This window comes from Galeopterus variegatus, unplaced genomic scaffold (assembly GCF_000696425.1).
Source record: "Galeopterus variegatus unplaced genomic scaffold, G_variegatus-3.0.2 Scaffold2941, whole genome shotgun sequence".
Taxonomy (NCBI): Eukaryota; Metazoa; Chordata; class Mammalia; order Dermoptera; family Cynocephalidae; genus Galeopterus; species Galeopterus variegatus.
The window spans coordinates 109,215-125,947 of record NW_007729052.1 but is presented as its reverse complement, the minus strand read 5'-3'; the positions used below and the strand labels follow the sequence as shown (position 1 = coordinate 125,947).

Sequence of the window (16,733 nt, the reverse complement as noted above, 5' to 3'; positions counted from 1 at the left end):
CCTCAATGCAGATGTGAGGGTTACGAAATGGCTTCTGCAGCTTCCAACGTGACGTGACAAGATGGAAAGCCAATAAGCTAAGAATGGCAGAGAAGAAATATGAGAGAGCCTGGGTCCCCAAGAGCATCACTCAACAGTCGAACTAATGCCAGCAACCATGGATGTTGGGACTTCTCACTATTTGAGAAAAAATCTGTAATTCTTTAAGCTGTTGCTAGTCAGATTTTCTGTTATTTTCAGGTGAATATTTCCCTGTTACACCACTAAACCTGGGGATGCAGAACATATGTCCCCTGGGTGACTGACTGCCATTTTAAATCTAGAAGTACATTTGGCAGTGAACTTAACTATTCCACAGTAGCCCTGAAACAATCTCTCTTAGCCTTAAGCCTTCCCTCTTCAAAACAGTGAACTCCTAAGTAGCTACCTTCAAATTTTAAAAATTCCTGCTCTTGACTCTGCTCTGAAATCTAAAGAATCTTTTATTTCTCATGCTACAGAGTCAGTAATACGTCTGTGGAAGAGTGGGTCTTGAATAATATTTCTTCAACATATTAACATCAAATAGCAATCACTAGGAAGTCACTCAGCACAGGGGGAAATGAGCCTTCTTGTAGAGGAAGATACAAATGCAGAGAAGAGCTCACAGTGCTAATCAGAGAGAGTTCTTCCAAATGCAAACAGGGCTTAAAATGCTCTCTCACACAGCAGCCCTGGTACATCTGATATATAGTTGTTAGATCAGGCAGACAAGGATTAATCTCCTCATTTGAAAAGAGGCCCAGAAAGATTAAGTGATTCTCCTAAGATTAGAGTGCAGCTGTGCCAGCAGCCCAGAGAAGAATCTGACCTCCTTATTCCAGAGGGCATGCCTGGTCCTGGTCTGTGCTGCTTCCCTAAACTAGAAGAAAGGGGCCAAAGACCCCACTCTTCTCACCTATGGAAAGAAGAGAGAGAGAGAGAGAGAGAGAGAGCGTGCGAGAAATGTACTATGCAATATACAATCAGACTAAAATGATGAGCCATTTCTATATAGCAGGCACAAATAACTACAAAAGATAGTTTAAAAAACAATATCCTTTACAAGATTGTCCAAAAAAGTACTAAATATCTAGGAATAATTAACACAGAATGTACAAGTCCTGTACACAGAAAACAACAAAACATTGAGAATAATTAAAGACCTATATAAGTGGAGGAGTATTTCATGTTCACTGATCGAAAGACTCAAAAAAGACGTTAATTCTCTATTCTGATCTACATATACAATTCCAATCAAAATTCTAGCAGAATTATTTTTCTGAAAATTAAGAAAGTAATTCTAAATTTTATATGGGAATACAAAGGGCCAGGGATAACAAAGACAATCTTGGAACACTTATACTACAAGATACCTAAATTTATAAAGTATGTAAAATTAGGATACTAAGTATTGGTGAAGGATGGACAAACAGACCAAAGGAACAGAGAACCCCAAACTAGACCCACACATACATACATACTGGATTTAAAACAAAGGTCCTGCTGCACTGCAGCAGGGAAAGGGCAGTCTTTTCAATAAACAGTACTTGGTCAAATAGACACCCATACAAAAAAAACCCAAAAAACAAAAAAAAACATGAATATTAACCCTACACATAACAGCACATACAGAAAAACATTTCTAAGTGGACTGAAGATCAAAATATAAAAGGTAAAACAATGCCTATACGAGCCAGCCACAGCCCCCCCCGAAAAGGGGGTTGGGGGGGTATGTGTGTAAAACAATACTTCTAAGACAACATGGGAGAATATCTTCATAACCTTGGGAAAAGTTATTAACAGAACTCAAAACACACTAACCAGAGAGAACAAGACTGAGAAAGTGAACTACCTTAAAATTAAGAATTTCTGTTTATCAAAAGATACCAGTAAGACTGAAAAGGCAAGCCACAGAATGGGAAACATATTTATAATACAAATAGGAAGAAAACAATTCAGAACCTGAATAAAGAACATCTGCTTTTAAAAAAGTCTATAAATCAGTGAGAAAACATACAATCCAATAGAGAAAAACAAAACAAAACAAAATCTTGAATAGACAGGTCACAAAAGAGGATATCCAAATGGCCAATAAACAGATGAAAAGATGAGCAAACCCATTAGTCATCAGGGAATTGCAAAAAAAAAAGTACGATATCATCAAAAACCCACTAGAAAGGCTAAAATTTAAAGACTAACTAAGCGTTGGCAATGATGTAATGCAGTGGTTCTGAGCTGGGGACAATTTTGCCTGTCAGGTGTAATTTGGCAATGCCTGAGAACATTTCTACTGTCACAACTGGTGGGGGGAGGGTGCTACTAGTACCTAGTGGGAGGAAGCCAAAGATGCTGCTAAACATCTTACAATGCACAAAACAGCTCAAAATGTCAGTAATGCTGCAGCTGGGAAACCCTGATATGGTGCAACCAAAACTCACATAAATTGACCACTTTGGAAAACTGGCATTGTTTTCTGATGCTGGACATATGCACACTAGGTAACCCAGCAATTCTACTTTTAGGGATACAGAGATGTGACCAACAGAGATGAATATATAATGCACAAGAGTCATATAAAACAATGTTTGTGGTGGTATCATTTGTAATGGTCTGGGTTAGCTCACTTGGTTAGAGCACAGCTTTGAAACACCAAGATCAAGGATTTGGATCCCCATACTGGCCAGCTACCAAAAAAAAAAAAGAAAGAAACATTTTGGGTATAGCTGGTTAGCTCAGTTGGTTAGAGAGCAGCCTTATAACACCAAGGTCATGGATTCAGATCCCCATACTGGCTGGACACACACACGCACACACACTAATAATAATAAACCACCCAAATGTCTACTAATAGTAAAGTGAACAATTTCTAGGATATTTATATAGCAATGAAAAAGAACAGAACAAGAATAATGGCTCTACACTACATGAACAGCTCTCATGTTAAAATAAAAAATAAAACCCTCTGATATTTGTTTACATAAAATTTAAAAGTGAACAGTCTGTGGTTTAAAAAATCTAAATAGTGGCCATTTCCTTGGAGAAGATGGGTAATGAATGAGGGGTATGAGTGGAGCTCTCAAGCCAATGCTGTTTCTTGAGGGGAGTGGCAGTTAGAAGTGGAATTGAGCTGGGCTTTGGGGGCAACACTCCATTTCCTGATCCAGAAACAGGTTATAAAAAAATCACATCATAAAAAAATCATTGAGATAACAAGGGGTCTTCAAAAAGTTCGTGGAAGGATTGGTATTATCTTGTAATTCCATTTTTCCACGAACTTTTTGAAGTACTCTTGTGTGTTTGTGTGTGTGTGTGTGTATATAATACTGCAATTTAAAAGTTAATTAAAAAAAAAAAATCAATGAGCTGGTAACCAAGATGTTCTGTCCAATTCCTTAGAAATAAAATGCCCTTTTGAGATGCATGGAAAGAGAACATCCCTGTGTGTGAAAAATAAAAACACTTCTAAATTGCTAGTTAACTCTTCTACCCGGGACTGGGGGAGTGCCGCCGCGCTCCCAAGCGGCGCACTGTAGCAGTGCGCCACCGGGCCGGCCCCGAAGTACCTGTCGTTTGATTGAAACCAATTCCATGTCTAGTTGTCTCAGCACCGTGGTAGCAGCAGTGGCATTGGCAGAAACAGCTTCCACGTCTTCTTGAGAAAGAAACATTCCTTTTGGAGGTTTCCGTTTTGCTCTATTTTTAGCTTGTGAGCTATGTTTTTCTTTTTTGACCTGAGGAACTGTCTCAGTAGGGGGCACCTGCATAGTATACATATTTGATAAGTGAAACTACAAGATAAAGATGTCAAATAAATAGTAATACACATATTTCCTTATCATGGCACCAAACTAAGACAAATATCATGCCACATCTTAATTACCATCTACAAATTCTAACAAGGAGTTAACAAAAACTTTGGCTACTGAATTTTGGCTAAACACTTCAAAGTGTACTCTATTTCCTTCTTGTATGGATACATCCTTATTCTATCACTTTAAGCCTCTGATAATAAGCATTCCAACTTCCTGTAGTAATATAGGAAGAAAAAAGGTCTGTATTCTCCTCTGGTGAGCTTTGTGGATATATGAGGGTACTTCACAAAGTTCATGGAACAACAGAATTGGAAGATAACACAAATCTTTCCATGAAATTTTTGAAGTACTCTCATATATATGTATATATTTCTCTCTCTCTATATATATATGATATGTAGATAAATGAATAGGGTATTTTATTCTAATAGCAGTCCCTAGCAATATAAATGGACACATGACCCCAGAAAGAAAAAAGAAAAAAAAAAAATGATACAGTATACATCTATGAAGATCCATACATAATTCTTTAAATCTTCCCACTAAGAAACATAAACTTCAATATGAAACTATGACTTTTTACAAAACTTTTCTCTTTGGACGACACTTAACTTTTAGGGCAACTTATATAACTTGCTCTAAAAAAAATATGCTGTCATTCTAAAATGCATGACTGCTGCTAATTTTTTAAAGTGCTTTCTCCAAAACCAAAATCTTCAGAAACGAGACACAGTAAAATTTTGGCAAGGAAAGGATTATGTCTTACTGATAACCATTTTACGAACAAGAAGTTTTTAAAATTGTTCAAAATCTCATCTTGTTAGTGTATTAACATTACACTAAAAAAGATGAAAATACGTTCAGGCTTTTTGTTTCATATTTTAAAAGACTGAGATAAAAAGACAACACAAACTATGATGGTAGTGATCACTTCTTGAACAAGTGGTAATAAACAACATACAAAAATATTAGTAGCCAATAAACTATGTTCTGTATAGCACTATGCTGTTTAATAAAGATTACCTACAGACCATGTGTCTGGGGTTTTTTTGGGGGTGGCTGGCTGGTACAGGGATTCAAACTCTTGACCTTGGTGTTATATAACACCACGCTTTAACCAACTGAGCTAACTGGCCAGCACCATGTATCTGTTTTAATAACATTTTAGTACTTAAAGAAACTAAGATTTAACCATTTTTATTTTTGAATAAGAAACTGTGTTATACAGGGGAGAAAAGAAGGGGGAAAGAGGAACGGGTAAAGGGACATGAAAATCAACTACAATGCATATTGATAAGTTAAAGTAAAAAATAGATAAAAATAAAAAAGAAATTGTGTTATATAAGAATTATAGAAATTGACACAAATCAAACATTTTCTCTTTCATTTAAAATGTTCCACTGAAGAACCTAGTAAACAACAATACATCAAAACAAAACTTACTAAAAACTCCAAGTATAATTTGATTTCCCAACAATCTAATTTAGCTAACCCTTGTTATTTGGGCACTCATATAAATCACTGGCAACGGTGACATCCAGAAAGAATTACCAATTTCCAGTTTGGTGATATATGTAAAAAAAAAAAATAAAGCCTTAAAAATGTATGTAGAACAAGGGTTGGCCAATTAGCTGATTTGGTTAGAGTGTGATGCTGATAACACCAAGGTCCAGGGTTTGATGCCAGCCACCAAAAAAAAAATAAATAAATAAAAATAAATAAATATATATATATTATAAGTAATATATTTATACTTTACATAAATATTTATATATTATACATATATTTATTATATTATTAATATTATATATATATAGAGAGAGAGAGAGAGAGAACACTGACTCAAATAACTCAACTTCCAGGAATTAATTCTAATAGAAAAAAATAAGTGCACAAATATTTAGTTATGTGATCATCAATTGCTTATAATAGCAAAAAGCAGGGAGAATAAACAGCACAGAAATCCATATAGGATTAGTTAACTCAATTATGAAAGATTTGTATGACAGAATAACATATACCAATATATATAAATATATTTGACACAAAAACATATTCAAGGTGGGATAAATTTAAAAGGTTATAAAAATTACATGGAAAGATCCCATTCTATTATTTTGAATGGGTAAAGAGATGCAGAATTATCTATGTACGGAGAATATACAGGTATAAACAGAGAAAGTTGTCTGGAAAGTACCACCAAAATGTTAACAGTGATTAGGATAATACTGTAAACATTTTAATTATTCTTTTTGTTAAGCTGATTTCCTACTTTATTTATAAAAAGCATATATTATTGATATAACTTTAATGTTTAGATATGTATAGACTCTTGTTTTTCCAGGTTTAAGATAACTGTTCTCATACTTTGGGGGAATACAGACTACTTTGAGAATTTTTTTAAAACTATAGACTGTCTTCAGAAAAATACCTTTATTGACACATGTAAAAGTCAGATACAATAGTAGGGACTCATGGGCCCCTTGAATCTGGAGACTGAAATCTCTTGTGTAGTGGTTTCTTAAATGTGAGTTTCCATGTGTGAGGTAATGGTGCCAGCCTCCCTTGAATGACTAAACTGAGTACTAAGAGGGACTGTCAGCTCCTTGCAGTCACCGCATGACCCAGTGGGTACAGACCCCTGGGGTCAGCCACAGCTAAAAAGGAGGCCACCAAGGTTGAGAGGAGAAGGCACGTAGTAGCCTGGTCTTCACTAATACACTTTCTAGCTTACTGAGCTAATGGCTTAAGAAAGACATCAGCGAGGACTGCTACCCTAGACAAAATCTTTACTGATTAATGCTAATTTTTCAAGGCTCCTTTACTCATGTTTCTTGGCAAACAAAACTCTAGCTTCTATAAAGCAAAATTAGTATTGGTTAAAAAATAATTATCATGATGCTTTGAACATAGCACCTAACACATTAAAAGTAGAATGAGCAAGAGGAATGTCTTATTTGCAGAACTAGTGATACAATTTATTCGCCTAAACAACACTAGGGGAAAAAAATACCTCCTTTTTGCTTTCCTTGTTTTGATCAACTTCAATGTCAATGGGGTTATTTCCATTCGTTTCTTCCAGTTCATCCTCACTGGAAGACAAGAACAAATTACTGAAAGATTATTGTGTACTAATTCTATTTAATATACAAAAAAGTAATAAATTGATTTAATGAAAGATTTAACATAAAATTTGTATGTTTTCAGACTGTTGAGATAAAAAAATTATTTACAATTCAAATAAAATACCAGCTCCATAGTTGTTTTAGTCTAAATGATGAGAAACCTTTAAAATTGGTTTCTAACTTGCCAAAGTAGGTCTAGAACACTACTGCTCTCTATTCAACTTTCAATATCAAAAGGCATTTACTTTACTTCCCCATAATTATCTATTAGAGGACTAGGGAATGGTTATTAAACATAACTGAGAACTTATGCAAGAGTGGAGTCCCACTGCATTGGGAACAAACTTGTCAACAAGTAAAAATCCCATTTTCAAGTCCCATCTTTCTACTCATGATCACACAGAGTCTGAGGCTATTTGGTAGCCTGCATAACTGATGTTTTAAAACTAAGTTAATTAAAAAATAAAACTCAAATTGGCATGGCTCTTCAAATACTTTTATTTATATCCTCCCATGGAGGGAGGGCGGGAGGGAAGAAGGAAAGAAAAAAAAAAAAAAAAAAAAGCCCTGTAGTAGATAGAAACTCTAAAAAATGAGAAAACTGCTGGCCTGTTAGCTCATTTAGGAGAGCATGGTGCTGGTTACACCAAGGTTAAGGCTTTGGATCCCGGTACTGGCTAGATGCCAAAAAAATAAAAAAAGAGAGGGAGAGAGAAAACCAAGAATTGCAGCAGTCAAGCAGGAAAAAAAAAAAAAAAAAAAAAAAAAAAAAAAAAAAAAAGCCCTGTAGTAGATAGAAACTCTAAAAAATGAGAAAACTGCTGGCCTGTTAGCTCATTTAGGAGAGCATGGTGCTGGTTACACCAAGGTTAAGGCTTTGGATCCCGGTACTGGCTAGATGCCAAAAAAATAAAAAAAGAGAGGGAGAGAGAAAACCAAGAATTGCAGCAGTCAAGCAACTTATCCCAGTGTGCACATAGTTAAAGCAATTGAACAGTGGTAGCAGCAGAATACCCAGATCTTCAAATGCCAACCTCCCACTCTGTCTCAGGAATCCATCCCAGCTGACCACGCCAACTGCGCTGGGCCTCCTCCCCACCACCAAGAGAAAGAGCCTAGGACTAAGGGGATTTTGTCCTAATCCCTGCCATTACTTTCACAGACATGTTCCACTGGAAAGTCAACAGTCTCTGAGGTGCTGCTGCCATGGCTGGTGTGCTCCTGCTCGGGTGCATTCTGCCAGTGGTGAAGGTACACATGAGAACAGGGGGCAGGGCAGTTCTCAGCCCCAATGGTAGTACACTAGAGACAAGTACCTGGGTGGTGAGAACAGGGGAGCATCGGCCAACACTCATTTCATACTCAAGGTTAACCAATCCCGATATATTTTATTTAATTCTTGATTGCTGCCTAGTAGACCATATCTGCTTGTAGTAACAGACTCAATTTATAAATGGTAAACTAGACCTAACATACAGGGAAATAAAAAATTTAATCAAAAGGAAGTAAGACTACTGATCCATAAACAGACCCAATAGTATATATGTTACAGACAAAAAATATACAGATGTATCAAGGTCAACAATTTTATAGAATCTTTAAGAGCTTTGGAGATGTTCTTAACACTACTCTCAATTTATGTTTGGGTCCAGAGGTCTGAATTCTCCAAGTGATACTCAACTCCCAGTGTGTTCTCACATGTTAATTCTTTTTCATTTGAAATCATAACATACTCTCCTGTGAAGGGACCTTGGGAACAACATAGTTCATCCTCCTCCATTTTATTTTGTATTATTAACTTATAAAATAATATATCATATAAAACATGGAAAATATAATTTTTAATAGTCACCTATACTCCTCATCACCCAAACACAAAAACCATTATGTTTGTATGCTGTCTTCTGGACTCTGGCATCTTCATTTTAGAGTTGAGGACACAGAGGCTTGAGGAAGAGGCACACTGCACAAACCTGTCTGTGAGTATATGAGTAGAACTTTCAGAGTTGAGACTAGAACTCACTTGTGAGTATGAATGCATGAGCATTTCCACTTCTTTATGCTATGTATAAGACTGAAGAAGTGATGGCTAAGAAACAACCTACTTACTAAACTATCCTTAAAACTAACATCCTTTCGAAGAAATTATGAAATGTTTCTCTCTGACTCCCACACAGAAAACAGTCAAAAAAGGAAGTAAATCTAAACTGTATTGTCGTCTATTATTTTATACACCAAACATAAAAACATGTCAAATGAGTCATATATCAAATAAATTTCAACCTACAAAAGAAAAGATTCCTCTTTATTAAAAGGAGCCACTCTTAAAGGGCTAGAAAAAAGTGTGAAAGTTCACTCATTCAGAATGGAAGATCACTGACTGCAGGGAAAGAGTGGTGAGAAAAAGTAACTGAAGAATGTTATTAACACTCACATGTTAAAACATCTCATGAACACTCAGCTGAAGAATACCTGTGTACGGTTCCACTAGGAAGGCACTGGGGGAAATCCAGTCATTTTACTTTTCCTTTGTGTATTCACCAGCTATTAGAAATTCCCCTAAGTGATTACATGACACCCAGCCACCTGCTCACCTCTCCTCCCGTTCCCGTTTTTGTTTTCGAGCATGGCGATCCATCACACTAGTTTTAGTTCTCGTCTTCTTCCAAGAGTAGTAAAATTTCACCAGACTTGCTATAGATTTATCAGGAAGCTAAATATAAAAAATGAATGTTTACATTTCAAGCTAATTTTAAAAACCCAATGTGTTTAGATATATTTAACAAGGCTCACTCACATTTTCAGAAATGTCATAAGTCATAGCCCTTTTTTTCTGATAAGGAAAAAACTGATTAAAAATTGTAATACATTTTCAAATTACTGAAGTTTGACTTAAGTGAGACAGTCAATGAAAGATCGTGAAGTCACTTTACGACGAATCAGACTTTTCACATACCCAATGTCCTTAATATAACTTTTGTTTTATTTTTTCATTTTAACACTTAATGCACACATTGGTAAGCTTTTAAGTAGAAGTCTACCAAATAGCTTTCCAGAATGTACATGATAAGCAAACTTTCCCCAGGCAGACAGGACCATATGATACTCCACCTCCAACAACTGTCAAAAGTATTTCTACTGGTCTAATCTTCTAGGGAGCCCCAAGAAGAGGGATTGGGGTGTGGATGGGAAGGGGGCTGAGTTACAGTGGATAAGCTGGGACACGCTAGGAAGTGCTTCATTCCCCTATCTGAACCCTCTTACCAAGAGAGCAGCACGTAGTAAGCTGTTTTTTCTAAAGGAACTTTTATTAAAAATAGGAATATTTGTGCTTGAGGATGATATTCCTATCTCTCACGTATGTTACAGAGGAGAGAGGGTAGGAGGAGGGGAAAAAAATCAATGATTTCATCTACTTACCATTTGTTGGATTCTATGAAAAGTTTTTCCATGAAAACTAAAGGCTTGCTCAAACAAGACTTTATCTTCCACAGTCCACTCATCTGGGAAGGGGGTAAAGTTGGGCAAATCAGCCAGTGATTTTTCAATATTATGTTTATGCCAAAAGAGCATCCCAAGAGCCTAGAAAAATGGTATCACTGAAATTTTAGATCAAAGAACTGAATGAAACATTAAAATGAAAATGAGATTAACAAAAGAAGAGCATGTCCTTTACATCCACACAAATTAATAAATACCTGATTCATATATATTGCTAAGTGACAGACTCATATATGTCCTTTTTTCCATCAATTCTTTTTGTGGTAATACACACAACATAAATTCTATGAACTTAATTATTTTTAAGTGCACAGTTCAGTGGTATTAAACACATCTATAATGTTGTACAAAAATCCACAATATCCATCTCCAGAACTCTTTTCATCTTGTAATAATGAAACTCTGTACCTATTCAACAATAGCGTCCATTCCCCTTCCCCATTCTTCTTGCCCCCAGCCCCTAGTAACTACCATTCTGCTTTGTGTCTCTATGATTTTGACTACTCTAAGTGACTCATATAAGTAGAATTATACAGGATTTGCAACTTTTCGTAACTGGGTTATTTCGCTCTTCATAACATTCTCAACATTCAACCATGTTGGAACATGTGTCAGAACTTCCTTCCTTTTTAAGGCTGAGTAATATTCCATTGTATGCATACACCACATTTTGCTTATCTATTCATCGGCTGATGGACACTTGGGTTGCTTCCATGTTTTAGCAACTGTGAATAATGCTGTTATGAATGTGGACATACAAATATCTCTTTGAGACCTTGCTTTCTATTCTTTCGGGTATACTCAGAAGCAGAATTGCTGGATCATATGGTAATTCTATTTTTAATTTTTTTAATGAGCTGCCATTCTGTTTTTCCCAGTAGCTGTACCGTTTTATGTTCCCACAAACAGTGAATGTCTCAAACATTTTTTGATTTAAAACCTATTTTACCCCAGGCCCCGTGGCGCACTCCGGAGAGTGCGGCGCTTGGGAGCGCAGCGGCTCAGATCCTATATAGGGATGGCCGGTGCACTCACTGGCTGAGCACGGTGCGGGCGACACCACGCCAAGGGTTGCGATCCCCTTACCGGTCACAAAAATGACGACCGACCGACCGACCGACCGACCGACCGACCGACCTGACCTGACCTGACCTGACCTGACTGACTGACTGACTAAATAAATAAATAAAACCTATTTTACTTACTGTTGAAAAAAAATTGATAAAGCCTATTTTATCTGATATTAGATAGCCACCCCTGCTCTCTTTTAGTTACTATTTGTATGGAATTATCTTTTCCCTTCCTTTCACTTTCAACCTCTTTGTGTCTAGATCTAAGTGATTCTCTTGTACATAGCATATACTGGGATCATGTATTTTTGCCTGTTCTGGCACTCTGTCTTTTGTTTGGAGAGTATAATCCACTTATACTTGAAGTAATTACTGATAAGGAGGGAATTGCCTCTTCATTTCCCTATTTGTTTTCTTTTCTTTTTTTTTTAAAGATGACCGGTAAGGGGATCTTAACCCTTGACTTGGTGTTGTCAGCACCACACTCTCCCAAGTAAGCCACGGGCTGGCCCTTCCCTATTTGTTTTCTATATGCCTTATAGTTTGGGGTTTTTTTGTCCCCTATTTTCCTGAATTACCGTGTTATTTTTATGTTTAGTTGATTATTTACAGTGAAATGCTTAAATTCCTTTCTCACTTTGTTTTGAATATATTCTACAGCTATTTTCTTTGTGGTTAACACAGGGATTACATTTAATATCCTAAAGCTGTAACACTCTAATCTGAATTTATAACAACCTACCTTCAATAAAATACTAAAACTCTACTCCTTAAACAGCTCCACCCCCACGCTTTTCAGTTGTTGATGTCACAAAATTATATATTTATACACTGTATGCCAAAAAGTTAAACTAATAATACTTTTAAATGCATAGGTCTCTTAAATAACCTATGAAAGAAATGTAGAGTTACAAATCAAAGTTAAATATAAGTTTTCAAAGTATTAAAATACATATATATATATATTAGTCTCTTAAATCATGTAGAAAACACAAACTGCAGTTATGAACTGTTGCTATAATAATACTAGCTTTATAACTGCCCATTAGTTACATTTACTGAGGTCTTTACTTCTTCATCTGACTATGAGTACAGTCTAGTGTCCTTTCATTTCTTTCTTTCTTTTTTTTTTTTTTTTGTCTTTTGTCTTTTTCCGTGTCCGGCAACGGATCGCAACCCTCAGTGTTGCCCCCGTACCGGACCGGGGACCGGCAACGGGATTGCAACCCTCGGTGCCGCTCCTGCGCCTCGTTCAGCCAGTGAGCGGGAACCGGTCTGTATGTGGGATCCGAACCCTCGGGTGGGAGCGCCGCCGCGCTTCCCAAGCGGCGCACTATCCAGTGCACCACCGGGCCGGCCTATAGTGTCCTTTCATTTCAACTTGCAGGACTCCCTTGAGCATGCTTGTAGGACGGGTCATGTGGTAATGAACTCGCTCAGCCTTTTTTCTTTTTAACCTGGGGATGTCTTAATTTCTCACTCACTTTTGAAGGACAATATTGTCAGATATAGAATTCCTTGTTGACAGTTTTCTTCTCTTAACATTTTGAATATTATCAGCACACTGTCTTCTGGCCTTCAAAGTTTCTGGTGAGAAATCTGCTGATAATCGTTGCTCCCGCGCCTCGCTCAGCCAGTGAGCGGGAACCGGTCTGTATGTGGGAGCCGAACCCTCGGGTGGGAGCGCCGCCGCGCTTCCCAAGCGGCGCACTATCCAGTGCACCACCGGGCCGGCCTATAGTGTCCTTTCATTTCAACTTGCAGGACTCCCTTGAGCATGCTTGTAGGACGGGTCATGTGGTAATGAACTCGCTCAGCCTTTTTTCTTTTTAACCTGGGGATGTCTTAATTTCTCACTCACTTTTGAAGGACAATATTGTCAGATATAGAATTCCTTGTTGACAGTTTTCTTCTCTTAACATTTTGAATATTATCAGCACACTGTCTTCTGGCCTTCAAAGTTTCTGGTGAGAAATCTGCTGATAATCTTATTAACAATCCCTTATATGTGTTGAGTCACTTCTCTTACTGCTATCAAGATTCTCCTTCTCTGGCTGGCCGGTTAGCTCAGTTGGATAGAACATGGTGTTTTAACTCCAAGGTCAAGGGTTCAGGTTAGCTGCAAAAAAAAACCCCAAAAACAAAAAAAACCCAAAACCAAAGCCACTGCAAACAAACAAAAACCAATTTTCTTTTTCTCTTCAACTTTTGAAAGTTTCATTATGCATCTTGGTGTGTGTCTCTTTGAGTTCATCTTACTTGAAATTCACTGAGCTTCTTGAGTGTTTATATTCATGTCTTTGACCAGGTTTGGGGAGCTGTGGGCCATTATTTCTTCATTCTCTCTACCTTTTCACTCTTCTGGAACTCCCACAATGCTTATATGCCTGATTAATGATATCCCACAGGACCCTTAGATCTGTTCACTCTTCTTCAATCTTTTATATTTTTGTTCCTCAGACTTGATAATTTCAATTGTCCTATCTTCAAGTTCACTGATTCTTTTTACTGCCTGCTCAAATATGTCTTTGAATCCCTCTTGTGAATTTTTCATTACAGTTACTATATTTTTTAGCTTCGGAATTTCTTTTCAGTTTCTTTTGAGGTTTTTCCATCTCTTTACTGATATTTCTATTTTGGGCATGAATCATTTTCTTGACTTTCTCCACCATTTCCTTTAGTTCTTTGAACATCTTTAAAATAGTTGTTCTAAAGTCTTTGCCTAGTAGATCTGCCACGAGGTCTTTTTAGGGACAGTTTCTGTTGATTAATTTTTTTCCTTTGAATAGGCCATACTTTACCATTTCTTTGTATGCATTGTGATTTTTTGTTGAAAACTAGACATTTGAGTCTAATAATGTAGGAACACTGGTAATTGGACTCTTCTCCTTCCCCAGGTTTACTGTTTTTTGTTATTGTTTTGTTTGTTTTTGTTTTCTTTTTGGGGGGGGGGGGTTACTGCAGGCTATATGTGTACCAAGGACCAGCCTAAGGTATAAACTTAAGGTCCTCCCAGGTCTCTTCTGAGTCTGCCTTTCCCTGATCATAAATAGCAACTTTCTAATTTTCCAAAAGCAGTTGCTTTTGAATATCCTAGTCTTTAATGTCTGGCTCCCAAAAAGGGAAAAGAGAATAAAAGGGCAAAGAAAGGGTGCTGGCCCTTTAAGTCCCTTCAGTCACTTTAAATCCCTTAAAGTCACTTAGGCTGGAGGGTGGGGGAAGCTTGCAACATTTTTGTCAAAGGAGTGACAAAAATGGCTGCTGGCCTCTTTGTCTGCACCTCTGTGACCAGAAGCAAAAATCAGCAATAAGAGCAGGTTCCGATATTTGGAGGGCAGGGTGCTTTTTGGCCACCCTGGGTCCTACCAGTTGTGTGCAAGCTGCTCCTGGACCACGTGCACAGCTGCCTGCATGGGGCTAGGGGTGGGGGATGGGTAGCTGCTAACTTGCTGTATGTAAGCTGGAATTGACAAAAGTTACAAGCCTTCAATAGAGTTCCAATATAGTTACATCAGACAGATTCTGCCAGTGCAATTCCTGTCCAGGTGGGGAGAGAGATTCCTGGGCTTCCTACTATACCACCTAACCAGAATTCTCCTTGTTGTATACCCTTTTGTACACTAACTCATTTATCTCACAAGCCCTGTGAGGTAAATTCCACTATTACCACTTCTCAAATTACAACATGGAGGCTCTGAGAAAGTAACTTTCAAAGGTCGCAGAACTAGTAAGTGCAAAAGCAGTATGGTTCTAGTGCTCTGAAAGCACCACACTTCTAATGCCTCTGTATATGAACGGAGAAAGTAATTTGTAAAGCACTCGATTGTTTTGTTACTATTGCAAAAATATTTCTAATATATACAGTTTGGGTTTTTTTTTTTTCCCTTTTCAGTTCAGAAATGAAAAAAGTACAAATAGGTGAGGAGCAAATTAGAAACAAAAGAGATTGTCCAGTAATACTTGCCTGAGAAAATTTCCTATATTATAATTCTAAAGTGAAAATGATCATGCTAATAATAATCATTTCCAAAGTGGAAATTATCAAGACTAGGATCCTTAAGAATTCAGGCAGGTATATTCAATAATCACCCAATAATATTTACACTTTCTAAACAGAATTAAAAAATTAATGATTTTCTAAGCAACTTTGTGAAGTTTGTGGGTAGGGTTGGGAAAAAGAAAAGTGTATGTTTCTTGCTTTGAAAGATTCTGGAACCATCTTTTTATAATTGGCTTTTCTAAAAGTACCTTCAATGACCTGGATAGAGTAATTAAAAGTAAGGCCAAATCTGAAAGTAAGTATACAATTTTATATAATTTAAACTCTAGGTATCTTCAGTTATTAAGACAAATGAGAAATGTTAATAACTTACAGGCTGTAAGATCTAGATCAATGCCATGGAAAGTATTATCCAACTTAATGTACTTAAAATAAATAATGAAAATTAAAGCTGAAATAAGATATCATTACACTTTTGTAGAAAAATAAATCTTGTGGAATACTCATCAAAATATTCCAAACAATATTTAAAAGAAAATATTTTTTTATTTTATTTATTTATTTATTTTTTTGTCTTTTTCCGTGTCTGGCAACGGATCGCAACCCTCAGTGTTGCCCCCGTACCGGACCGGGGACCAGCAACGGGATTGCAACCCTCGGTGTTGCTCCCGCGCCTCGCTCAGCCAGTGAGCGGGAACCGGTCTGTATGTGGGATCCGAACCCTTGGGCGGGAGCGCCGCCGCACTCCCCAAGCGGCGCACTATCCAGTGCGCCACCGGGCCGGCCCCTTTAAAAGAAAATATTTTTTTATTTTATTTATTTATTTATTTTTTTGTCTTTTTCCGTGTCTGGCAACGGATCGCAACCCTCAGTGTTGCCCCCATACCGGACCGGGGACCAGCAACGGGATTGCAACCCTCGGTGTTGCTCCCGCGCCTCGCTCAGCCAGTGAGCGGGAACCGGTCTGTATGTGGGATCCGAACCCTTGGGCGGGAGCGCCGCCGCCCTTCCCAAGCGGCGCCCTATCCAGTGCGCCACCGGGCCGGCCCTATGCTATGTGTATTTTACCACAATTTTTTTTTTTAAAAAAAGCTTGAGGTAGACAAATATCTGTCCCTAGAGGAGGGGATGGGTTCAACTGAAGTCTTCGGTCTCCTTTTCTTCTTGGACTCTGTGTTAACTCTATGGCCTGCAGACAGAAAAT

General features: G+C 37.5%; 1 protein-coding gene across 1 annotated transcript in view; it reads right to left on the bottom strand.

Annotated features, from left to right (window-relative positions):
• The window catches only part of RCOR1 (REST corepressor 1), a 50,486-nt gene that overhangs the window by 9,205 nt on the left and 24,548 nt on the right, over positions 1-16,733 (bottom strand). Inside the window, exons 4-7 of the mRNA XM_008583496.1 lie at positions 10,379-10,540; positions 9,553-9,671; positions 6,847-6,925; positions 3,585-3,779 (exon numbers count right to left, since the gene is read on the bottom strand). Of these exons, the coding sequence (XP_008581718.1) occupies positions 3,585-3,779; positions 6,847-6,925; positions 9,553-9,671; positions 10,379-10,540 (555 nt within the window). The remainder of the gene's footprint in view (positions 1-3,584; positions 3,780-6,846; positions 6,926-9,552; positions 9,672-10,378; positions 10,541-16,733) is intronic.